This window comes from Schistocerca americana, chromosome 5 (genome assembly GCF_021461395.2).
Source record: "Schistocerca americana isolate TAMUIC-IGC-003095 chromosome 5, iqSchAmer2.1, whole genome shotgun sequence".
NCBI classification, from domain to species: domain Eukaryota; kingdom Metazoa; phylum Arthropoda; class Insecta; order Orthoptera; family Acrididae; genus Schistocerca; species Schistocerca americana.
Window position 1 is genome coordinate 28,429,706 of NC_060123.1, and position 27,654 is coordinate 28,457,359.

General features: G+C 44.2%; 1 protein-coding gene across 1 annotated transcript in view; it reads left to right on the plus strand.

The window, feature by feature from the left end:
• Positions 1 to 27,654, plus strand: part of LOC124616737 (tensin) — a 517,648-nt gene that overhangs the window by 352,172 nt on the left and 137,822 nt on the right. The window contains exon 8 of the mRNA XM_047145102.1: positions 20,722 to 21,201. Coding sequence (XP_047001058.1) covers positions 20,722 to 21,201 — 480 coding nt within the window. The remainder of the gene's footprint in view (positions 1 to 20,721; positions 21,202 to 27,654) is intronic.

The following is a 27,654-nucleotide window of genomic DNA, read 5'->3' on the forward strand; positions in this document are numbered from 1 at the left end:
AGCAGAATATTTCTTCGAAAATCACTTGTTTTAAGTGACTAATACTCATTTCGAAATTAACTGAGAATGAGCGAGTATAATTATCGGTTGATACTAGACATGGTGCAACAGTAATTGACAAACCAGGAAACTGTGATGAGAGAACAAATTACTTTCTCCGAGGAGTTATCGACTGCTAGAAGTTTCCACGCCACCGGTGAATCGAATTCTGTCAGAAAACTGAACTTTTTGTGTGTACACGTCCTCACCGCCAGCGCCACTCTCTCTGAGATTCAAATGCACCCATTTCTCGGTATTACCGTGAATATACTGTACTATTTTCCGTTGAATTTCATACACTGTTGTTTGCGGCCTAAACTCGTTTAATGCTGTATCGCGTTTATTCCCGCTGTGACAGTCTTTACGTCTGATGTAGAATAAACAATACTTCAGTTTATATTGTCAATTGACACACTCACGTACGCTTTGCACCACGTTGGCATATTCTGTCTTCGTGATTGGGAGCCTGGAAACCGTAAGGGCGCGGGATCGAATCCCAGTTAGACCCAGGATTTTTTCAGCCTACTTTTCCTCTGGCCTTCACCTCTCAGTGGCGTTAAGAAAGACCGGGAACAACACGTGGTTCTGATTCCACGCTGAACTGTAGGTTGCCTTTCCCTGGTAGAATTACTGGGGTAGTTTAAGTAGGCGAAGTTGCGTCCAGTTGAAAGAACTTGCAAAGAGGCGGCTGAAAATCGCTCTTCAGGGACTGGCAGCCACGCACGACATACGAATTTACTTTTTTTCTTTAAATCACTTTGTCAGCAAGCCGCGGCAGTTGTGAAACGCACATCTGCGAACGTCCTTACCGCTTGAAGGCACACGTGTGAGTAGACGCTTTGTCTTCTCTCGGTAACAACGTCACCTGACCGTCCACGCACGGATATAGTCTTGCCTAAGGGTTCCGTTCAACTTGTAATATCAAGATGAGAGTAGCAGGTTTAGGCAGTCTGTGCAACTCCGCGGTTTCTTGCTGTGTGCTAAAAGGAAACTGGACATGGACACTTAGTTACTACTCAAGGTCGTACCAAGCAAGAGGCAAGGAAGGACAACGCAACGAACATCCCCACTCCCCCTAGAAAAAAATATGATCTTTAAAAATTGACCGTGCGTCCTGCTCCGTAACAAGACGTACATATCAATCCAACATCAGTCTGAAGTAAAGCGGAACACGTGATGGACATCAGAACATATTAAACAATTAATAAATTGAAACACTTTGGCAGACGAAAACTGTGTACCAAACCGGGACTCGAACCCAGAAGCTTTTCCTTTCGCGGGTAAATGCTCTACCGACACAGCTATCCAGGCATAACCCACAATTCGCCCTCACAGCTCTGCTTTCGTCACTACCTCTACTCCACTTTCCAAACTTCACTGAAGTTCTCTTGCGTTCCTTGGATACTTGAAGTAGCCGCAGCATATAGAATTGTGTACAGGAAAATTTTCAACCAGCAGCGGAGCGTGCGCTGATTTGAAACTTCCCTGGTGATTACACACGTGCGCCTGATCCTAAAATATAAAGATATCGGGTTTCCAACTTAATTAGTTCGTACGTAGAAACGGCGCGTTTACTACAGAAGAGAATAGACCTTCTATATTTCACTGCTTTAAAAAATAGGAAGTATAACCTTCGATCAGCTTTGAAAACAGTGGACTCGTATTCTGGAGGAGTTGGTTTGTATTTCCGTCCGATCATCTAGATTTAGCTGTCCAGAATGAAACTTTCTTTCTGTGGCTGTGTGCGCGCTGTTTTGAAATTTCCTGGTTGATTAAAACTGCATGCCATTGCAGGGCTTGAACGCGAGACCTTGCCTTCCGCTCTTGTAAGAATACTGCTTGCGAAAGGTAAAGTTATGGGTTCCCAGCCTAGTAAATAAATTTATGTTATCCATGGCAATTATACCCGCCCTCATTTCAGGCGATTGCAAAAAAAGGTTTGTTCAATATGTTGACATTCGAATTCCTGCCCTAATGAATCCGTCTTGAACGGTGTCCGTGCCTAGCCACTAACGATCTCAAGGACGACGGGAGGTAAATCACTAACCCTCCTTCCTCTTTCTTTCTCGTTCTTTATCACAATACAAATATAAAAAGTTGTAATAATTTTTACTTCTGAGTTATCTCATTTTCAATAGTTGATAAAGCATTCACAGATGGGAAATCACCTGTCCTTTTACAAACATAGCTGTATAGTTCATGTAAACCTACCTGGCAAAGCATTTATCTACGTCGAATTGGAAGCACATCTCCGTATTCTTCTGTACCCCATGTTACCAAGTTTCGATATCTTATCATGACTTTCGACGCCTGCGCTGCCAGTGCGTTTCTTCCGTCAGAACGCTACCAACGCAATCTCGACTCGAAACGACAGAATTGCCAGAGGTACTGCAGAGACTGCAATATTCCGTGGAAGTCCCCTGTAACGACCCCCTCAAAGCCCTGCCGTTATTCGAATCGCAGTTTAATTAACACAGCGCTCTCCTCACGATTGGTTTTCTTTTCCCTCTTTGTTTTCGGCCGCCCGTGAAATTAGCCGAGACGGCGGACATCTTCCCGTTCCCGTTTCTGCGAAGGTCTAGGACAACAGGTGAAGGACGAATACTTGTACGAAAATTTAACGAACCAGAGACAATGTCCGCGTATAAAGACTCCTGCTTGTGGTACATGCTGTTCCCTGCGGCGATGTTTCGTTGCTTATCTTCCGATTTCTGTGAACTTATATTACCTCTTCATATTAGGAAAATGACACGCTAGCGGTAAACCATTAAACCACATCCTGTGCTTAAGTGAAGATGTTAGATATTCGAAACGAGCCAAATAACAAATTCCTTTGTGCGAGAGCTATTCGGAAAGTAAGGAACGATCGGTCCGGAAATGGAAAACACTGTGAAAATTCGATGAAGCTTTGCGAGATGTGCTGGGCAGTTTCTCTGGCACGCCAGTAGGTAAAGTCACTTTGCACTTCTCGGTTCCGAGCGCACAGTGAGCGCGTAAAGATACCCACAACAATAGCGTCTCCTGCCAAGGATGCGTGCCTGGCGAGAGATCTCTTCTGACTTCATGCAACCCCACATAACGTAACTGTCATGCAGTTCTTGGCCGCACACTACAGGACCAATAACGACCCTCCTGCAGCGTTTTCAGTGGGAAGCGTTCGGTCACCCACCACATAGCCCGGACTTGGCCCCCTCTGATTTTCACCTCTGCTCAGGTGCGTCGCTGCCTATGAACACAACATGCTAGCACAGGTCACGAGCAGCAGTCTAGCGTAGAAAACTGTCTGGAAGCGTAGGAGGCTGCCTCTTATGTCGAGTGGATTGGAAAGTTAGCACAACGCTTTGATAGATGTCTAAGTCTGAGCGGTGACAACTTAGCGTATTACACTACTGGCCATTAAAATTGCTACACCACGAGGATGACGTGCTACAGACGCGAAATTTAACCGACAGGAAGAAGATGCTGCGATATGCAAATGATTAGCTTTTCAGAGCATTCATACAAGGTTGGCGCTGGTGGCGACACCTACAACGTGCTGACATGAGAAAGGTTTCCAACCGATTTCTCATACACAAACAGCAGTTGACCGGCGTTGCCTGCTGAAACGTTGTTGTGATACCTCGTCTAAGGTGGAGAAATGCGTACCATCAAGTTTCTGACTTTGATAAAGGTCGGATTGTAGCCTATCGCGATTGCGGTTTATCGTATCGCGACATTGCTGCTCGCGTTGGTCGAGATCCAATGACTGTTAGCAGAATATGGAATCGGTGGGTTCAAGAGGGTAATACGGAACGCCGTGCTGGGTCCCAACGGCCTTGTATCACTAGCAGTCGAGATGACAGGCATGTTATCCGCACGGCTGTAACGGATCCTGCAGCCACGTCTCGATCCCTGAGCCAACGGATGGGGACGTTTGCAAGACAACAACCATCTGCACGAACAGTTCGACGACGTTTGCAGCAGCATGGACTATCTGCTCGGAGACCATGGCAGCGGTTACCCTTGACGCTGCATCACACACAAGAGCGCCTGCGATGGTGTACTCAATGACGAACCTGGGTGCACGAATGGCAAAACGTCATTTTTTCGGATGAATCCATGTTCTGTTTACAGCATCATGATGGTCGCATCCGTGTTTGGCGACATCGCGGTGAACGCACATTGGAAGCGCGTATTCGTCATCGCCATACTGGCGTATCACCCAGCGTGATGGTACGGGGTGCCATTGGTTACACATCTCGGTCATCTCTTGTTCGCATTGACGGCACTTTGAACAGTGGACGTTACATTTCAGATGTGTTACGACCCGTGGCTCTACCCTTCATTCGATGCCTGCGAAACCCTACATTTCAGCAGGATAATGCACGACCGCATGTTGCAGGTCCTGTACGGGCCTTTCTGGATAGAGAAAATGTTCGACTGCTGCTCTGGCCAGCACATTCTCCAGATCTCTCACCAATTAAAAACGTCTGGTCAATGGTGGCCGAGCAACTGGCTCGTCACAATACCCTAGTCACTAGTCTTGATGAACTGTGGTATCGTGTTGAAGCTGCATGGGCAGCTGTACCTGTACACGCCATCCAAACTATGTTTGACTCAATGCCCAGGCGTATCAAGGTCGTTATTGTGACCAGAGATGGTTGTTCTGGGTACTGATTTCTCAGGACCTATGCACCCAAATTGCGTGAAAATGTAATCACATGTCGGTTCTAGTATAATATATTTGTCCAATGAATACCCGTTTATCATCTGCATTTCTTCTTGATATAGCAATTTATATATATATATATATATATATATATATATATATATATATATATATATATATATATACGATGTATGGCTATAAAATAATGGGACTATCGTTGTAAAACATGTTATTTCAAAAACATAGATATTTAGTTATTGTCATCGTGAACATACTCCCCTCGTCTATCCCTATAGCTCTCAGGCTAATTTTCCATTGATTGAAAATGTGCTGGAAGTCTTCCTCTGTGAGGTCCATGACGACGCGAGCCGCTTTTTCTTTCACTGCTTCAACGGACCCAAATATTGTTCCTTTTATTGTAGATTTGACCTTCGGGAATAGATTAAAGCCACATGGTGAGATAGGACAGGCGAACAGTGTGGGTGATCTAAAACTTGGACGCTGTATTTCGCTAGAAATCTCTTAACCGACAACGCGGTACGAGCCTGTGCGCTGTCTTGGTGCAGAACCCATGACTTGTATTTCCACCATTCGGGTCAATTTTTCTTAATTTCTCACGGCGTTGAGCAAGAACCTCAAGGTAGTAATGTTGATTAATATTTTGACCTTCAGGAACCCAGTGAAGATACACAACTCCATGAATATCGACAAAAAAAACAATAATCATCGCTTTTAATCTTCATTTGATCATTCGAGCTTTTTTTGGCTCAAATGGCTCTGAGCACTATGGGACTTAACATTTGAGGTTATCAGTCCCCTAGAACTTAGAACTACTTAAACCTAACTGACCTAAGGACATCACACACATCCATGCCCGAGGCAGGATTCGAACCTGCGACCGTAGCAGTCGCGGGGTTCCAGACTGAAGCGCCTAGAACAGCTCGGCCACACCGGCCGACTGAGCTTTTTTTCTCTGTCGGTGAATTTGGACCGTTCCAGCGCATGGACTGGCGCTTAGTTTCTGGATCATAAGTGAAAAACCAAGATTCGTCATATGTGATCACCCTTTCCAAGAAATTAAGATCATTTGTTGTGGTATTCAAAATCTGAGCTTCTTTTTCTTCGACCGTGAGAATTTTCGGCACAAATTTCGCACACTCTTTTCTTCTATTAAATTGGTTACGTAAAGTCTGTTTTCCGCGTTCTTTGCGACTCCTACAGTTTCAGCAATCGATCGAATACTCAACCACCGGCCTCTGTGGCCGAGTGGTTCTACGCGCTACAGTTTGGAACCGCGCGACCACTACGGTCGCAGGCTCGAATCCTGCCTCGGGCATGGATGTGTGTGGTGTCCTTAGGTTAGTTAGGTTTAAGTAGTTCTAAGTCTAGGGGACTGATGAGCTAAGATGTTAAGTCCCATAGTGTTTATAGCCATTTGAAGCATTTTTGAATACTCAACCGACTATCAGGTAGAATCAAACCACCTATTTGTTCGATATTTTCATCCGTTTTTGATGTTGAAGGTCACGAGTCGTTTTCAACATCATCTCTACCGGCTGCGAAACGCTTTAACCACTCAAAAACTCGCGTACCTGATAAACAGTCAAAATTATTAACAGCCGACTAGTTGCAATGGATAAAGATTTCTTTACCTAGGTTTCAACAAATTTAAATTTGTCTTCTTCAGAAGGTGGCAATTTTACATTAGTATGGACTGATGTATCATCGCCGTTTACTAATGTAAAACTGCCACCTTCTGAAGAAGACAAATTTAAATTTGTTGAAACCTAGGTAAAGAATTCTTTATCCATTGCAACTGGTCGGCTGTTAATAATTTTTAATACGTGGAACAGTTCCTGTTGTGCAGCTATGTTTAAAATACTGATAAACAGTCCTTGCCATATACTTCTTGTAGAAAAAGAAGGTTTGCACAGCAGTTTTTCCAAGTTTCGTTTGAAAATTCACTACAATTCGTTGCTCTGTTATTACATTTATCATTTTTCCGGCAAAAGAAAACAACAGCTCTTATACAAATGCAGGTCACGGCCACAGTGATTTGTCTATAGACACCGGAGGTGCTGCTTTCGAATGACAAGGCTTCACACTTCACAGCTTTTAGTCGTTCATCTTTGGCGCATGCCTATTTACTTTGTTACAGCATCAGTCCCTTTCTTTTACAGCCACAAAACAGAAGCACATCGACGACGTAAAAGAAAATCTTTACTGGGAGTCACATCTATTATGCTGTATGCCGAATACAGGGTTCTGAATAGTGAAGGAGAACGAGACCAGCGCCAAAGCCGTCGGCACACGGGCCGTGCTGTCGAACGTTAACGTTGAGCGTGCCAAGTTCAACGTGCTGCTGAACGCTCAGGAACGATGCGACTCGTGCCTACGGTACGTGGGCCCCAACGTGGTATACGCGATCGCAACGCACTCCAGCGGCAGTTGAGGGATGTTTCTAGTCCGTAAATCTCATTGTTTACTCAACGGGCGCGCGTAAGATTCCCACGTCAGCTCTGTTAAAACGCACATTTCCTCCATCGTCCACGAAAAGGAAAGCACGATGTCCAATCAATAAGGGCACAGGTTTATAAAAGTTCCATTATAAACAGTGCGGTACAAATTTGGAATACTTCTCCGCATAAGATAAACATTATTTCACCATTCCCACATTTTAGTAAAACTCCAAGGTGAGTCTTACTTGATCAGTGTTCCTACCCAGTAGCAGAATCTTTGCAACATGTGAATTACGAAGCGTAAAAGAAAAAGGAGCAAAATATCTTTATACAAGTAGCGCAAGCTGTCCTGTAGATTAAGTCAATCGAACAAAGTCACCCCTCAAGAAAAGGTGAACTTATATTTACATAACATTAAATATTATAGTATATACTTATATTAAACTAATAATAAAGTATCAGAACCCAATAAAAACGCGAATGTTGGGAAAAAAAAATTGGAAGTGGCAAGACGCGAACCACCGCCCCATTAAACTAAACTATAGGGGTCACTACGCTACAGCAATAACATACTCCGAATCTCTAATCATAGCATGTTAGTACCTGTAAAATACCTTAATCGTAGATACGTTACTAGTTGAAGTTTAATTGCGTTTTGCGTAGATCTTCAGTGTGTCGCTGGCTTCAAATAGCCTACTCTCATAATACGCAAGTTACAATAATTCGTTCGCCACGAATACGATGTTTCTCATTATTTTATTGGAACGAATCACACAGTTAACAACGGTCTTTCCAGTGATTCTCAATTTGCTGGTGCTCAGAAACGGCATATATACATATAGGCTTGAAATGAATGCCAATATGGCGCCTCACAACTCTGTACTGAAGGGAGACGGCGTGCGTGTGACGTAGGTGGCGTTGTGCCATCTCATTGGTCAACGCTGAGACGCACGCTCAGAATATCTGACATGTCAGATATTGCTCTGCACGTTCGGAAAGACTCCCGAGCGTGCTATTCCACGCTATGACGTCAGAAACTCGGCACGCTCAACGCTCAACGCTCGGATGCACGGTCCGTGTGCCGACTGCTTAAGACCGTGCTCCCTGCCGTACCACCTCGTGAAGCAAGTTACGGGCCCGTCCACCTGTAGCGCTCACCCCCCAGCCCAGCTGCAGCCGCACGCTGGATGCGTGGCAGTTGGCAGCGGCTGGACTGGAGCGCTGAGGCGAGCTGGACTGCCCTTGAGCTGGAAACGGCTGCCGCCTCCTCCTGGAACGGCACACCCGCTCGCCTGCAGGCCTGCGCGGCCTTGGCTGTCTGCGGCTCCGTCCGCAGTTTCTCCAGCCCAGCCGAGTTGCCTTCTCCAGCGTCGCGGTACCAGCTCACCCACCGGGGACTTCAGGGAAACATCTTTACTCAGAACTCTCCTGTACGGAGGATATTCAAAATTTCGGAGGCTGTTCGGCTATTACTGGATTTCAGCTTCGCCTGTTATGTACAACTGTTTTTTGCACAATCCCAAACATGTTGCAGCACCTTTGTACCATCATCATTAATATTTTTCTACATTTTCATCTTCATTTCTATATACTGGAAGCTTGTCATAGTTTCCAAATATCTGTTCTCATCTGCGTTGAAACGCACACACACACACAACTCTTTTTTTCTGTCTCTTCACTCGCAAGTAACATCTTTTTCATTTTATAAAAACACAGTGTTTACTCTGCAGCTGTGTGTCCAATCACTGTTGGAGTTCACTTGTGTGAGCTGTATTAGACAGAGAGGCAAATCCCCTTCAGCTAAATCTACATGACTACTCCGCAATCCACAATTGAGTGCCTTCAGAGCGTTCATCGAACCCCCTTCAAGCTCTTTCTCTACCGTTCCATTGTCGAACGCCACGCGGCAGAAACGAGCACTTAAATCTTTCTGGGCGAGCTCTGATTTCTCTTGTTTTGTCACGATGATCATTTCTCCCTATGTAGATGGGCGCCAACAGAATATTTTCGCAATCGGAGGAGAAAATTGGGTTTTGAAATATCACAAGAACATCTTACCGCTACGAAAAACGCCTTTATTTCAACGATTACCATTCGTGTATCATGACCGTGGCACTCTCTCCCCTATTTCGTGATAATGCAAAACGAGCTGCCCTTCTTTAAACTTTTTCGATATTCCCCGTCAATCTTATCTGGTGTGGATTCCATACGGCATAGAGAACCGCCGAAAAGACTGGTGTACGCAGTCTCTGTAGTAGACCTGTTGCACTTTCTACTTGCTCTGCCCACCGATAAATCTCAGCTCCGCGGCTCCCCCCACCCCTCCCCCCGTCGGAGGTTCGAGTCAAAAAATGGTTGAAATTGCTCTGAGCACTATGGGACTTAACTTCTGTGGTCATCAGTCGCCTATAACTTAGTACTAATTAAACCTAACTAACCTAAGGACATCACACACATCCATGCCCGAGGCAGGATTCGAACCTGCGACCGTAGCGGTCGCTCGGTTCCAGACTGTAGCGCCTAGAACCGCACCGCCACTCCGGCCGGCTAGTTCGAGTCCTCCCTCGGGCTTGTGTGTGTGTGTGTGTGTGTGTGTGTGTGTGTGTGTGTGTGTGTGTGTGTGTGTTGTCCTTAGCGGAAGTTAGCTTAGATTAGGTTAAGTAGTGTGTAACCGATGACCTCAGCAGTTTGGCCCCATACGAACTTGTCACAAATTTCAATTTCCAAATAAATCTCAGTCTTTGTTTTGCTTTCCCCACAATATTATCTGTGTTATCGTTCCAATGTTAAGTTATTCCTTATTGTGATCCCTAAGTATTTAGCTGAAATCACACAGCCTTTAGATTTGTGTGATTTATCGAGTAACCGAAATTTAGCGAATTTCTTTTAGTACTCATGTAGTTGACTTCATATTTTTCGTTATTTGGAGTCAATTGGCACTTTTTGCACCATACAGACATCTTCTCTAAATCATTGTGTAATTAGTTTTGACCATCTGATCCCTTTCAGGAGAAAGCCTACTACTCCAGTGGAATGTGCGCTGTCTTGAAACTTCGTGGTAAATTATAACTAAGTCTCAGATCTGGACTCGAACCCGGAAGTTTACATTTCACGACCAGTGCTCTCACGGACTGAGCTGTCCAGACACAGTTCCACTTCTTCTCCTTTCTAAACATCGCAGAAGCACTCGCACGTACTTTGTTCGTGTAGCACTCCAAAAAGAAAGGATACTGAGGAGAAATCGCTTAGCCATAGCCTAGATGATTGTGTCTAGAGCCGGCCGGAGTGGCCGAGCGGTTCTAGGCGCTACAGTCCGGAACCGCGCTACTGCTACGGTCGCAGGTTCGAATCCTACCTCGGCCATGGATGTGTGTGATGTCCTTAGGTTAGTTAGGTTTAAGTAGTTCTAAGTCTAGGGGACTGATGACCTCAGATGTTAAGTCCCGTAGTGCTCAGAGCCATTTGAACCATTTTATAGGCCCTACCATTGAATGGACCTGCAAAATTATATCACTGTACGATACATAGTTCAGGAGATATAGCGCTATAATCATTGAGATGCGTCAACAGACTGAGCGAAAATTACGCAGATTTTACTCCTCCATTGTTTGATAATGAGACCTCTGAGCGACCGCCAACAAACTTTAAACATGACTTCAAACTTCTTTTAAATTTTTTCTCGGTCACAAGCTGAACGTCAAATGTTTAACACAGTAACACATTCGTAACCAGACGTTTGAAGCTGTTTCATACATAGGCGTTCGGTTCTTTAAAGAATCGCTGTAGCCAGTGGGGTTTAACAGTAATCAGCCAATATGGCGCTTCAGTGGGACCTTGTTGGCCAACGCGTGCGCTATAGCCCTGTAATTTTAATCATTTGCATGTAAAACGTCGTTTTGCATCCCATGAATATTTCAATTACATGTTCTTTATTTGTTTTGCAGTTTTCGGAAACTGTCATGTGTATTCGTGCAGCCTTTATAATCTCTTCATCTTCATTTGAAATTTCATCTAAATAACCTGCTCCAGTGCCCATAATATCCTTCGTGTTCCCGTGTTTTTCTTGCAGAAGATGGCTCGGCAACATACGTGTTAGATACTCATGCCTTATTCGACTTAGGGAAACCACGGAAAACCTAAACCTTAGACAGCCAGATGGGGACTTGAACTTTGCTCCACCCACATGTTCCTCCAGTGAACTGACTACAGCGGCATCTCCTTCAGTTTTGTACATATCCTCCATTTGCATAAACGAACCAAGGTAGTATCAACCAGTAGTTAGAAATGTGTCTGAATACAAACAAAATCTCGTTGTTATTGCATTATTCTGCTGACGTAAACCGGATTTTTATCTCTATCTAAACTCACCAACAGACAGCTACGCCACTGAGCATGTTGTGTTCCACGTAGTGTGAGAAACAACTGTGGATGTAAACCGGAGAGATCTTGTAATTCTACTTCCGAAAGTCTATTTCGAGTCGAGATATAATTGTACTACTGAAAATATCTTCATCAGAACCAATGGGAACGGTGATACATCAATTGAGGTAGTGACGTAAATACATTTCGCAAATTAAAGAAGATTTAGATACATGTTGGGTCAGTGTCGCGAGACAAATGAGGAAGTACTGGAATGGAGAAAAGTGTGTCCCATGGGCTCTTCCTCTTATTGAGACAGCTTAATTCGAAGCAAAACTCACGCGTCTAACTGAACAAACTACTTAAAACATGAGTATGTCGGTATTATTCTTTCTTTCATATGTCTCCGTAGATAAAGAATTTATTTGATGATTGATACTATTAAATTTTAGGATACTTTTGAACTTCAGGATATTTTTGTACTTTATTAGTGTCTAACGTCCTCAAGCTTACTTCATACATTATTACTAACATATATTGAAAATCTTTCGCTAGGTACGAAATTAATTTTGTGTTTCCAAAGTATCCCACCGGATCTCACTCATTTCCGATCCATTCTGAATATAAAGGTCTGTTTTTCACGGCGTATGCGTCTGTACCGAACCTGTTTGGTGGTGACACTGTAGTTTACAGGAACGTCGTTCCTCAAGGAATGTAAGGAGGTGCAGAACGATATAGATTTTATTTCCAAATGGTATACTCAATAGCAGCTCTCTTTAAACGCGTGTTCATTCAAGTTAGTGTCCACAATCATGAGGAAGACCTGATAGTGCACCATTACAGCATTAATGGTGATCTCCTGAAGGACATCACATTGCTTAAGTTCGCGAGGGTAATAACACCACAAAGTGACGTGACCGAGCAAAAAGCTGGAGGGGCTAGCGCACCGAGTGCAGCGATACACATCCCCTATCGGTCTTCCAGATCTAAAATTCGTATCGTTTCCCGAATCGATCCTTTATCGCTCTTCCAGATCTAAAATCCCCATGGTTTCCCCAAACTGATTAAGGCGAATGCCGGGATGTTTCCTTCGTAAAGGATATAGGCGATTTCCTTCCCCTTTCTTCCCACATTCTGAGTTTGCGCCCAGTCTCTGATAGTATCATCATTAAATGTTCCTTTCATGAATGAAAGAAAGCAGACAGAGCGATCACGGTTAATTAATGGTAGCGAAGGTGAATGGGTGACCTGAATTCAGTGTGAGTTAAGCTGTATCCAGTGTAACATACTCCAGTTCGCGAAGTGTAGGCATGTATCCTTAGATGTGATGGTTTTACCTTCAAATAGTTTAGTGATATCATCTTTCAATGTACGTCAGAATCCAGTAAGTCGTACAAACCCTCTCCGCGAGCACAGCTTCGTTGCTGAGTATGAATATCATGAGAGAATCATCGAGCAGAATAACGTGAAGTAGGCGTACCACCTGCAGTCCTACCACGTATGGCAGAGGTCTGTAATGTTTCAACAACCTTCGGGTTGGTGATAACTTCACATTTAAGATAGGAAGAAGGCTAGAAACTTCTCCCACAGCAAAACATTTGAGTCCTAGTTTTACGAAAATGTTGTTGTTGTTGTTGTTGTGGTCTTCAGTCCTGAGACTGCTTTGATGCAGCTCTCCATGCTACTCTATCCTGTGCAAGCTTCTTCATCTCCCAGTACCTACTGCAGCCTACATCCTTCTGAATCTGCTTTGTGCATTCATCTCTTTGTCTCCCTCTACGATTGTTACCCTCCACGCTGCCCTCCAGTACTAAATTGGTGATCCCTCGATGCCTCAGGACATGTTCTACCAACCGATCCCTTCTTCTAGTCAAGTTGTGCCACAAACTTCTCTTCTCCCCAGTCCTATTCAATACCTCCTCATTAGTTATGTGATCTACCCACCTTGTCTTCAGCATTCTTCTGTAGCACAACATTTCGAAAGCTTCTATTCTCTTCTTGTCCAAACTATTTATCGTCCATGTTTCACTTCCATACATGGCTACACTCCATACAAATAGTTTGAGAAACGACTTCCTGACACTTAAATCTATACTCGATGTTAATAAATTTCTCTTCTTCAGAAACGCTTTCCTTGCCATTGCCAGTCTACATTTTATATCCTCTCTACTTCGACCATCATCAGTTATTTTTCTCCCTAAATAGCAAAACTCCTTTACTACTTTAAGTGTCTCATTTCCTAATCTAATTCCCTCAGCATCACTCGACTTAATTCGACTACATTCCATTATCCTCGTTTTGCTTTTGTTGATGTTCATCTTATATCCTCCTTTCAAGACACTGTCCATTCCGTTCAACTGCTCTTCCAAGTCCTTTGCTGTCTCTGACAGAATTACAATGTCATCGGCGAACCTGAAAGTTTTTACTTCTTCTCCATGAATTTTAATACCTACTCCGAATTTTTCTTTTGTTTCCTTTACTGCTTGCTCAATATACAGATTGAATAATATCGGGGAGAGACTACAACCCTGTCTCACTCCTTTCCCAACCACTGCTTCCCTTTCATGAGGGACACAATTTACCGCAAAGTTATCGGAAGAACCACTCCGGTGTTTGCTTTGAGTGACTTAGGTAAATAACAAAGAATCTAAAGTGTACTGAACATAGTTGCTGTTGAATCGTCCGGGTTGTATTATCATGGTCCATTAATCTATTTTTTTGTTCCTGGCGTTTCGTCCAGAGCTGATTTGGACATCTTCAGAATTGAATGTAACTCCATCCTCTGTCTGGAGTGTGGGACTACGGCTGGTCAATTTCCAGTAATACAATACCAATCGCCGTTATTTAGGTTTTATTTTTAGGCTACCAGTTTCGACAATACATTATGTCATCTTCAGGCCTGCTTAAATCGAGTAACCTTCGTGTTACCAACTGATGAGTCGGACATCGGAGAGCGACATAAATGCTATGAAAAGGGAGGAGTAATCGATAAAGATAATCCTTGTCAAAGGTAAAACTTAACTATCGACGTCGTCCGCCCAAGACTAAATTTATTTATCGATTCTGTAGAGGTACTGTCCATACATCACTAAGCTTCTTCGATGTTAAAATTGTCCCGATGCTGTCTCTGTAAAGCCATCGATAATAGTTCGTCATTGTCATTTTTATCTACAATGGCTAACTGTAACCTACTTCTGTACGGAGAAGCCATCGAGATACACAGTATGTAAACAAAACTGTTTACAACGTAGTACATTGATTTAGCTTCATTCCACATGAATAAATTTTGATACAGGACGCTTGTGGTCTGTCAGGACGCTTTCGGCCTATGATGTCGAGAAACAACCTCAAATTGGTGTACAAAAGCCACCTAAACTACAGAGATTGTGCGCCGCACGAGATTTCGGTGAAATTCGTCATTGAATATTAGAAACCGCTTGGTCTTGCACTCAAATATAGTAAAATTGATGTAAATTTTGCTTCAAAATATTGTGAATTTTAACAGCATAAAATTAACAATACATCTGTTTTGTTTGTCTGGCCTTCTCAGTACGAAACTACTGTGCTGTGCTTGTAAGGAATATGTTTAGACAGAGTTGTAAATGTAATTAGTATTTGCATAACGTTTACAAAAGTCTTGTTTGTTTCATTACCCTCACGGTAAAATTCAAAATAATGTTATTAACTAAGCAGCTGGCTAAGAAGCCATATATGTTTATGTTAGATAACTAGGTTCAATCTTTTAGAGGATTATCTACGCCGATCACGCCCCATTTTCGTTGTATTTATGTCGCGTTCCGATGCTCAATCCGCCAGTTGGTAAGATCTGCGAATCCAGAAGTACGTCTGATGAGGTTTAACGCAACTCCGGAAGGTACGTCAGGAACAAAAAGAGTTTTATGGACTTCGACTACACAGCACTGGTTTTTGTATGTCCATCCTTGTGACTGGAGGTCAGAGGGACTACAACCGTTCACTTATGTAAGAAAATGCAACGCCTAGAGCCGTCCTTGTGATGGCGTTTATTATATGACTACCAGTTGATGGCTGGTGAAACATCAGATTTACTGCGTAAACCAGTAGTGTCGGACACTGGTGCATCGTGTACTGTGACGGTGTCAAATGTGTGTGATGTCCTTAGGTTAGTTAGGATTATGTAGTTCTAAGTCTAGGGGACTGATGACCTCAGATGTTAAGTCCCATAGTGCTTAGAGCCATTTGAATCATTTGAAAGATATCCGTGCAAGCTTTCATTGTATGTATCTGGCGTATTTGAACACTGCTGCTTCTGAACGCGAGTTCACTACCTTCAGTGCAGTGCTGTCTTGTTCGATATACGAGGGTTATTCGGCAAGTAAGGTCCAATCAGACATGAAATGGAAACCACAGTGACAATCCGATGATGCTATGCACAGATGTGTTGGGCAGTGTCTTCAATATGCCCGTCGATCGCATCACGTCGCTCTTTTCAGCGAGCACGTAAAGATGCTTAGATCTCCTGCCAAGCAAGAGGGCCTGGTGAGAGATTTCACCTGATGTCATGCAGCGCGCCTAACGTAAGTGCCATGCGTTTCCTTCTTCATGACGCACTGTAGGGGCAATGAAGATGCTCCTGCAGCGTTTTCGATGGGAAGTGTTTGATCACTCGCAATGCAGGCCGTAATTGGCTCCCTGTGAGTTTCATCTGTGCTCACAAAAACCGCGGCTATGAAGATATTTTGGCACAACAAAGAACTGAAGACTATCGCAGAGAACTGGCGGGAGACACAGGCGATGCCTTCTATGTTCAAATGTTCAAAAACTGTTCAAATGTGTGTGAAATCTTATGGAACTTAACTGCTAAGGACGTAAGTCCCTAAGCTTACACACTACGTAACCTAAATTATCGTAAGGACAAACACAGACACCATGCCCGAGGGAGGACTCGAACCTCCGCCGGAACCAGCCGCCCAGTCTGTGACTGCAGCGCCTGAGACCGCTCGGCTAATTCCGTTCGGCGCTGCCTTCTATGACGAGGGTGTTGGAAAGTCGGTAGAACGCTACGACGGATGTCCAAAGGCCTGGCCAGACAGAATGCGGCCTGGCCGTTCGGCCTGTGGCCTTGAACCGCAGCCGGCAGGCCGCACTGTTGAATCGCTCGTTACTGTAGGGCGGCAGTCACACTCACAAGGGGAGGCCGCCAATTGTGAAATTCAGATTCGATTCATACTGCGCATAATAAAAGCTCATGGCCAGAGGTGTAATGTGGCAAAGCACCAAGATGCACTTCTCAGCCGTTGTCGAGAAAATCGACAGTTAAAAGAAACCGTTGCCGTGAAATACTCTCTACGATTAATAGTTTTCTACAGCGTCGTGGCGCAGCGGTAAGCGCTGAGGTTTGTAATCCGAAGGTCACCGGATCGAATCTCCCACCATGCAACTTTTTTTTTTAGTATTTGTTTTTTGTAATTCAAATATATATATATATATATATATATATAATTCCCGGCAATTATGCATATAATAAGTTGTTGAAAGTCATTTGTCGTGGAAAAACTGGCGACTTCGAACATCATTATGTTTTCCGCAAACAAAGTTGTATTTCACAAATGTTATTAATTGTCTTCATAATGTTAACCACGTATAGTTAACGGAAGACGTAGAAGCGATATTCCGAAACGAATACGTATAGCGTAAGTCAAACGCTCGAATTAGAATAGAGACCCCACGAACACAAATTCGCTGTGGCAGGTATGAAATATAAACTCCGTTACTCGCTCGTTACACTTGATGAACAGATGTTGAATGGGCCGAAACGAGCCGCCGCATAACAGCGTAGTTCCCTCCTAACTTCGAAAGAAGGTAGATGCGGTCCCTAGCGCATCTTATAACATAGTCGAAAATCAGTGCGGACGGGAGAGCTTTGGTACACCCTGTTAAAAAACGGAAAAATGGAGGCGGTACAATTGGAGAGTGATCAGCCTTCACCAACATGCATAAGCAATTCATTAATATATATATATATATATATATATATATATATATATATATATATATATATATATATATGAATTACAAAAAACTAATAATAAAAAAAACTGCATGGCGCGAGATTCGATCCGGCGACCTTCGGATCACGAACCCGAGTGCTTACCGCTGCGCCACGACGCTGTGGGAAAGAGTTAATCGTAGAGGGTATTTCACCGCAACGGTTTCTTTTAACTGTCGATTTTCTCGACAACGACTGAGAAGTGCATCTTGGTGCTTTGCCACATTACACCTCTGGCCATGAGATTTTATTATGCGCAGTATGAATCGAATCTGAATTTCACAACTGGCGGCCTCCCCTTGTGAGTGCGGCTTTGACGCACCGGCAGCTGGCCTGCCGCACCGGCCGCCGCCGGGTTGTCACAGATTACAGATTCGCCGCAAACCGGAGCGGCTCTGTTGGTGCACTCAACTGCTGTGTGGTCACACTAGAAGCAGCGGCGTGAGGCGGTTTTTGTCTTGCAGCTCGTAGTGCATGTACACAGAAAGACTTGTAGAGGAGGTGAGAGAATACAACTTTTTGTATGACACACGCGATCCTGATTTGGAGGGAGAATACATTTGTCCTCGATATACTCTTGATAGAAAGCTGAATAGTGTTGTCACTGTGACGTCCATAACTTCTACTGTCAACTACTGTAAACTCGGTAGTATGGATCAACGATCGCCAGGAGAACCAGCGAAAAGAACTGTTGTAACAGAAGAACTGGGATCCACTATCCTTCGGGCATTTTAACCTGACAGCCTTTCCGTCCATGCTTCCAAGGCAGTTCGGAAACCCCCAGTTCTATAAATCCTTCTTCAGATTTCTTCCACATCTCTGTTGTAGGAGTAGGAAAATACTTGGGCTGTAGAACAGTCCTTATTGTCTGGCACACTTGTTTCACAATATCTGAGAGTGTTGAACGTCCAAACCGAAAAGAAAAAGCTATGGCCTGGTGACTGTCGCCTGTAGTCAAGTATCTGGAAAAGATTAAAATCAATTATGCCGATAGAACGAATAGATAAGTTAACGACCAAAGATATGTTTGTTTAAATTCAATGACAAGGGTATGAATACAATGAAACAAAACAATCTATTGCCGGCCGAAGTGGCCGTGCGGTTAAAGGCGCTGCAGTCTGGAACCGCAAGACTGCTACGGTCGCAGGTTCGAATCCTGCCTCGGGCATGGATGTTTGTGATGTCCTTAGGTTAGTTAGGTTTAACTAGTTCTAAGCTCTAGGGGACTAATGACCTCCGCAGTTGAGTCCCATAGTGCTCAGAGCCAAAACAATCTATTAAGTAGAAAGTTCTCTCTAGCGGGACATACGGAACTAGATGTTACTATCGTTTGCTGTATTCGTAAACACTGCAGATAAATTCATCACTCCACTCGTAACTACGTAGTGGGTTAGCACTTTCTTCCGCCGAACCTTTCATATGATACAGCAAAACTGAAATGGAATAATTTATATGACTTCTATTTCAGGCACAAAGAGGCCACAAGCGGTAAAACTTACCTCAAACAAACGGCTTGTCTGTGCCTTGTATCAATTGGCTTTCTCCAGTTCGTTGTGCACTTCTCGGTGCTTCCTTTTTATCAGGCGATGCATTTCCTCGAAACATTCTCGCGACATACGAAAATATTTGAAGAACCTTTCTTCGTCAGACTCTCTATCAATACACAGACGACGGTATTCTCCTAAGCTTTCTCTCTTGTTATCAATGTCGTGCACCCAACATCTCCTCTTCTTGGTGCCATTTCGTATCGCTAGTGCAAGCTACTCATTTCTGCAATAAAAAAATAAAAATTAAAAAAAAAACTCGCACAATGATAACGTGTCCCGCGTGAAGCTTCCAAATCGTCTAACGCAAGACAATCGCACTACGCATGCAAGCTTAATAATGGGTTTCGGCCCCTTCCACAGTGTAACACAGCTGACGCATCAAGAGTCGCTGCGGCCGGCCGGCCGTTGCCTGTGTGGCGTCCCTGGCCGCTGACTGGCCCGGCCCATCGCTGCGCAGCGGCAGGCCGGATTCTGTCTGGCCAGGCCTTAAGTCGGAGCGGCGGCTATTTAGAGAAGTAACTGGAAGGTTTAGCTAACTGTTGCGAATAAAACGTTTTTGTTTTCACAGTGGTTTCCATTTCGCGACCTATCGGACCTTACTTTACGAACAGCCCTCTGGATCTAATCCTGATGTTCACGAATTTGAACCAAGCTGCTCCTGAATGCTAATAGAATCCTCGAATAGTTACCCTACGTCGTTGTGTGTGAAATACCAACACATTAGTAACGTTCAAAGGGGGCGTGGTCTGCCCAAAACGTGCCCAATGCCACGCTCGTGTGTAGTCTTAAACCTGCCACCTGTAGACACACTCAGCAGGTGCGAGGACCTGACCGTTTTCTGTCGCTCCGGCGGTATGCTTCGAGATGAACAAAGACAGCTGGCAAGGTATCGGAGACCGCTCGGCTAATTCCGCGCGGCGCTGCCTTCTATGACGAGGGTGTTGGAAAGTTGGGAGAACGCTACGACAGACGTCTAAGTCGGAGCGGCGACTATTTAGAGAAGTAACTGGAAGGTGTAGGTAATTGTTGCGAATAAAACGTTTTTTTTTTCACAGTTGTTTCCATTTCACGACCGATCGAACCTTATTTCCCAACAGCCCTGTTCATCTGATCGAAGATCATGATATTCACGGATTTGAACCGAGCTGCTCCTGAATGCTAATCGAATAGTTACCCTACCTCGTTGTGTGTGTGATACCAACACATTAGTCACGCTCAGAGGAGGCGGGGTCTGCCCAAAACTTGCCCAATGCCACGCTCGTGTGTAGTCTTTAACCTGCCACCTGTAGACACAGTCAGCAGGTGCGAGCACCTGGCTGGTAATTCCTTTCTGTCGCGGCGGAGGCATGCTTCGAGATGAACAAAGACAGCTGGCAAGGTATCGGAAACCGTTTAAAGCCCGGCGGCAGACTCCCGCGTCACCAGCTGTGCGCGTCCGCCACAAGGGCGACGCCTCCGGCGCGAGGTTGCCAGCCGAAACGCCGGCACTCCGCAGTCCAGCGCAGGTACGCGGCTCGCGCAGTCCAGTTCCGCGAGTCTCCACGGCGACCAGTGCCGTCTTTCCAAAATTGGCGCTCGCCGCGGCTGCAGCAGCAGCAGCAGCTGGTGAGTCGGCAACAACGGTATGCCCGCGCGTTGCAGGCCGTTCGCGGGTGACGTCATCAGCCCCCCTCCCTCGGCGGCGGCGTCGCCCACGCGCGCGGGCGGCGGCAGCGGCAGCGGCGGCCCGGCCTCGCCGCTGCTGCCGGCGGGCAGCCAGTGCGACGACGGCTTCGGCGAGGGCGACAGCATCCCGTACCACGCGCGCCAGGACTCGCGGCCCTTCACCTACGGCGCCATCCCCGGCGGCGGCGGCAGCGCAGCCGGCATGCTCGCCTCCCCCAGCCTCGTGCGCAAGGCCAGCTTCAAGGGCGGCGGCGGCGGCGGCGGATCCCTGTCGGCCCCCGGCACCGCCTCCACGACGCCGACCGCCGCCGCGCCCCCGGGGATGGTGGCGTCGTCGCCGGCGCCCGTCTCGCCCCCGGACAGCCTGTCCACGTCGGCCGCCTGGGACTACCGCTACAGCAACGGCGGCAGCAGCAGTAGCACCACGTCTCCGCGTTCGCCAGAGTTCCACGACGGGTGAGTCGAAACATTCTTTTCCCCTCTCTTGTTTACTTCGTTCTCTTTCACTAGTCCCGACAGTAACTGTAGCCTGCTCTTCAGCTGCACGAACTGAGGTTTATCGACATTTAAATGGTGTGCTTTCGGGTGTTCAGCCGTCTCGCCGATTCCAGTTTCCTGCACAAAAATTTCGACGACGGACCCTGTCGTCTTCGTCAGGTGCTTCGAGCTGTGTTACTATGCTCACTTTTGTTTCGTTAAAAAATTTCTTTATTTCCATAATAATAATTATTATACAATGTAACCCACCACCTTACTGATTAGTGGGTCTTAATTTTCTTAGTGTTATTATAATAGTAGCTACTACATTTTTACTTTTTTACAGACAGTACTACATTTTTATTAATGGGCAGGCTACTTCATGGGGTGTAGCCATGTATGGAAGTGAAACATGGACGATAAATAGTTTGGACAAGAAGAGAATAGAAGCTTTCTAAATGTGGTGCTACAGAAGAATGATGAAGATTACATGGGTGGATCACATAACTAATGAGGAGATATTGAATAGAATTGGGGTGAAGAGGAGTTTGTGGCACAACTTGACAAGAAGAAGGGCCCGCTTGGTAGGACATGTTCTGAGGCATCAGGGGATCACAAATTTAGCATTGGAGGGCAGCGTGGAGGGTAAAAATCGTAGAGGGAGACCAAGAGATGAATACACTAAGCAGATTCAGAAGGATGTAGGTTGCAGTAAGTACTGGGAGATGAAGAAGCTTGCACAGGATAGAGCAGCATGGAGAGCTGCATCAAACCAGTCTCAGGACTGAAGACAACAACAACAACTTCTAGTGTTAGCATAATTTCTAATATCTACGAGTGGTTAGTGTTGACTGCCTGCAGCGTTACATATGTGCCAGTGTTAATATAAACCTACTTGGGTGCCCGGCTCATAGAGGTAATCCCTATGAACATGGCCCTGGCGCAGGGCAGGCAAGGAGTTAATTATCGCTGCAGGTTCCTAATCTACTATCCTATTCTATTTAACTAAAATCTACTACCTATTCTACGTCATAGTCGGTGCGTTTTCTAGTTCGTGAAGAAGATCATCCCAGTCCCCCTAGTCCTGCACGTGGCAGATTCCAGCTGTTAAGTCGACCTATCCACGAACAGGTGGTACGAGATTGGAGTGGTGGACGCGATCGGTGATTACTAACTAACTAGTAATGAGGGTCTCTCAGGAAAGTTGTTAATACTTTTTGTGACACCTCGTTGGCTAATGTGTTCAGCGTTTGAAAGGTCTCTTCTTGTCTGAGTAGGTCGTAACTATTGCTACTCGGCAGTTGTTGTCTTAGTGCGGCTGCTACATCATCGAAAATGGGGCACTCGTAAACCACTTGGTCGTAAGTACCCTCTGATGGGACACAGTCACACGCGGGCGTCGCCCTTCTCCCAAACCGACATAGATAAGTCGTACTGTGGTCACTTGCTGCCCGGACTCCGACCAGACACTTCCTGGCAGATTAAAACTGTGTGCCGCACCGAGATTCGAACTCGGGACCTTCGCCTTTCGCGGGCAAGTGCTGTACCATCTGAGCTACCCAAGCACGACTCACGCCCCGTCCTCACAGCTTTACTTCTGCCAGTACCTCGTCTCCTACCATCCAAACTTTACTGGCAGAAGTGAAGCTGTTAGGACGGGGCGTGAGTCGTGCTTACCCCTCAGATGGTAGAGCACTTGCCCGCGAAAGGCAAAGGTCCCGAGTTCGAGTGTCGGTTCGGCACACAGTTTTAATCTGCCAGGAAGTTTCATATCAGCGCACACTCCGCTGCAGAGTGAAAATCTCATTCTCCGACCAGACAGTTTTCTTGCAATGCTTGAATAATGAAAGTTGAAACCAACAGCTGCGTAGTAATTGAAACGTCGTTTATCCAAGACATGCTATCAATTTCGACACGATAAAGCTTCATCTTCAGGCTCCTGTAGACAGAAACACACGTATAATGACACTAAAGTATAATGAGAGTACTGACAACAATAAACCACAGTTTGTGACTGAAACTGGGATTTGTCACCCTTTTATTCACAAACTGAGACTTTTGTTGTCAGTACTCTCCTTATAATTTACTGTCATGCTACTTATATTTCTGTATACAGGAGCCTGAAGATGAAGCTTTTTCGTGTCGAAACTGGTAGCATGTTTTGAATAAACGACGTCTGAATTACAGTACATGTCTTGGTTCAACTTCAATTATTCAAGTACTTAACGTCCTACTGCTGCTCCCCCACTGTCCCGATGGGTTACCAGAGTCTGCTTGCAGTGCAGGCAGCGAGCACGCATAACAACAAGGCTCGCAGCAACCGAACAAGGATATTCGGTAGATCGTCCAAATATCGTACAGAGTCAACAACTCGTCAGAATACTTGAAATGATACCACGTCGAAAAAACCTGAAAGGCCACATTTTTTCCGAAAACATTAGTCAGTTCAGTCGATCGCATTCATCGTGGAAAAGGAAATAAAACAATATAAACATTGCAAAGCACTCGTCATCACAAAAGAAACCCGAGAAACGGCTGTAAACGAATAGCTGGGAAGACTACGACTTAACAGGCAGAAAATTACTACTGCTTGATATTTTATTTTTGTATATAACGTTGTTTCGGCTTTATTGTCTTCATCAATACGTCTGCAACCAATCGCATTGATTTATATTTTACATGATATAAAATTTTTACTTTGGATTTTGTAGTCACGTCCTGACGTTGTAAACTAACACATGTCTAATTTGAGTCAACTGTTGCTGCTGTCTGTTGTTGTTCGAAAAAAAATATTTTTTCAGTACAGTTTAAAAGTCGTTCTATGATTTGATGTTGGACATGTATTGACTAAACAGCTAGCTGTCAAAACTGAATTTCTACGACTGTAAAAGTAATTAAAGAACGTATTGTAACATACGTACAGCATAAAAGCATCGAAGAACTTTAGAACGTTACCGAAAAAAATATTACAGCTACGGAAACCAGCAACAGTTTGACATATGTCCGTTTACTACGTCAGTGTCAAGAGTATAATATCCCATGTAGAAAACCTGTATCAATTATATATTGTGTAAAATATAAAAATAACCTATTGTTTTCAGATGTACTGATGAAGGAAATAAAGCCGGAATAAGCTTATATGCCAAAATAAATTATCAAGCAGCAACTGTTTACAATACTCTGCATAATGTCCTACTGTGACGTCATATGTACGTACGTCCCATAATGAAGAAACTACGGCTTAAGTGCCAGTCAGAATACAAATAAGAAACATTTTAATATCAGTAGGGGAAAGAAATTGCAGATGACACACCGTCCGCCGAAGCTAAACAGCTACACAAACGACGAAAAGGGAAATAAACTAAATCAACTAGTCATATTGCAAAAGCGCTGAAACGTTTGCAGGTGAATGTGGAAAGCAATAATCTGTGTTTCTCTCGATGCAACGTTCCCGCAGTGCTCCATTTTTATGCACGTGTGAACATTAGTAACGAGATCTTTTTATTTTTTAAAAAAATGGATGTAATCCTAGGCGAGCATGGATGCCAAGGAGCTGGCCACCCTATGCCTATCTGCTGACCAAGTAAACGAGCGTTAAAGTGCATTAGAGTACACTAACTGAAATGTGGAGGGCACAGTCACGTGTAAGTAACTTATTTCAACCCATTAGCGTAGCCATCCAAGAAATCAGTCAGTAGAAATAACTAAATATATTTGACAATTTCAGATGTATTCACTTTCTTATTGTTACACGAGAAAGCCAGTACTCATATTCCACATATCCCACTATTTCGTTAGACATTTTATAAATCTATCTTAATACAAACCGGTTCGATGCGCCAAATGCCGAGGTCTATCGTCGCTGAAAGTACTCTATTGCACGATATCGCACGCCCACACACTTCCCTTGACACAGTTGAAACCTTCAACCGTTTTGGTTTCCAAGTGCAGGAACACCTTGCATTCCTACCTGTATCACACATTATTGATCAAAGATAATATCTACTGAGAGGACAGTTCTACAATATTAGTTTCCGTTATTTTTTCTAAAACAGTTCTCTATTTACTGGCTGGTGCTGGGCTAATGGCGGTCAGTCTAGGGTACTGAGCATAATGATGTGATTTTTAGGCGAATTCCGAGCTGGCCACAGTTTCAGCCTGATAAGCACAACGTTTAAAACAGCATTAACACGATCCGCACACACATACAAACGTCTCGCGACACTTCACTTCATGTCATACGGTCACTGAAACTTTCGCTAAACACACAGTAAACAGGTAAACACACATTGTGAAGCAGGAGTCACTATAGTAGTATAAGCTTGGTGTAGTGCAAGCGCACAGTGCGGTAACAACTGGCTGCGTTTATTTATTTTGTTTAATTTATTTTGGTTTAATGTAATTTGAAAATGGTATTCTCTCCCACCGCAACATTTAAATCTAACTTTTAACATTGTGAGAGCTGATGTGCATTAGCCTTCAACTTCTTTTCTCACTTCCACACCCTCAACTTCCAGTTTCAACTCTGTGCTCTGCAGCACCATAGTGATTACGAGGAAAGTTCATGTCACTGACCAAGTTAGAAAAAGACAGTTAAAAGTCTCGCGGAATTATAGATTTCTGTGGGAGAAGCGCTAGTGATACCGAGAGAAGGCGTAAGCCGTGGCTGTACTCAAGGAATCTTCCAGCAGTCACTCGCAATACTTTAGGAGAAAACACAGAAAACCTGAATCTGAATGTACTTAATACGAGCCTAGTATCCGACAGTACAGAAAACGTACGTCGGTACCCAGAATCTGTGTGGCAAGTTGTGTGGAGACTCTCATCTGCTCATTAACCCCACTTACTCAGTGTGCTTGAGCGCGTCATTTTGTCATTATGTACGTGGGCAGGGTTTCTAGTCCAAGGACGGTTGCCGCATTCTCGCTTCCCGCCGGCACCCAAGTTGCGAACACCGCGACATCCGACGCAAGAGAGAGGTGACGGAGTAGCTGATTCTGAGAGACTACGTCTCAACGGTATTTTTGTGCTATGCGTCGCAATTCTGTCAAGGCAGATACGTCGAGCATTTAACACAGAACTAGTGAAACCTCGTGACAGCACAGAATTCTTTCTCCTCTTGAGAACAGTCTCGTCACAGTGGATACCTACAGTGCACGGACACTTCTCAGAAAACCAAGTGACCCGATTGCATATCGATGTACAGCGTGTGTATTAGAATTAGCATATTCTGATTTTTTTTCCTGTATCGCAATTTTCCGGGCGTACACTGTAAGATTTCCTACTTCTCGTCGATCTGACAGTCGTTTCCACTGGCCGGTGTTGACCGTCTCTTTAATCTACGACTGATTTATCGTGCTCACCTGTAGTTGCGAATCGATGACACACTTATCTACGTTTTCTTTCTTATCTGCCAGCACTGTATTACCCTAAACATGTGTAGGAAACTGCAGTTGAGCGAAGTACCAGATCAACCATCGTGAACCCGCTACTTTTATATGATCTGGATTTAGTTCACTCCACAAATTAGCAAACAACGCATTATTCTACACGAATTACTTCGTTTCTTTATGTATATTTATTTTGCACGACAGTAATACAAAACTTACAACTAATCTGTCTTCTTCCAGCATCTTCTCTTTACAAAAAATATAGCTCTACCCATCTAAATTTAAATTAAGAGGTTACAAGTGTAGTTCAGGTATTATTAGCATTAATTAAGGCAAAAATTAACAATTGCTGAAATGACTACTAGTAACATTATTAATCTATTACTAAGCCAAATATTGTCACTTGGCCACTTACTTATTTTTATCTTTACTCACAGACAATCGGTTTGGATTAATGGGTTTCCCAAAGCTCCCTTCCCCTCCATTTTTTCTAAACAAGCACTGCACCTAAGTGAAACATAGCACTGCACCTAAGAGACAGACGGAAATATTACTCTTGTTTTCCACTGCCACCCGGCACCGTAAATACCATTGCTAAAGTAGCAGCTAGGAAAAGTGTTGCACATTACGGTTTACATTAACAGACATTTGTTTTTCCCTAGCCTTAGCTAGAAAAATAAATATAATTTTGCTTAATTCAGATAAAAATTACTATTACATCGAAACTATAAGGCGTGTAGGTCAGAAGAACCATGAAAAAAGGTAATTATGTTATCTGTTGGATGATAATATTACATTGGTGTGTATTAGTACTTAAAAGTTCAACGAAAGACCTTCAAAAATTTGTGGATACAGTAGACTGAAACATCAAAATTTCATAATAGACTCTGGTAAGGATGTTTAGATGATGCTACGATTACGAGAAATTCCTGTAGTTTCGCTTAAATAGCAGGAAAAACATCATATGTTTTCTGTATTAAACGTTCTAAATAACTCTAAAACTTTGCTATCGATATAAGCGTAAAACCCAGCAGGGAACAGC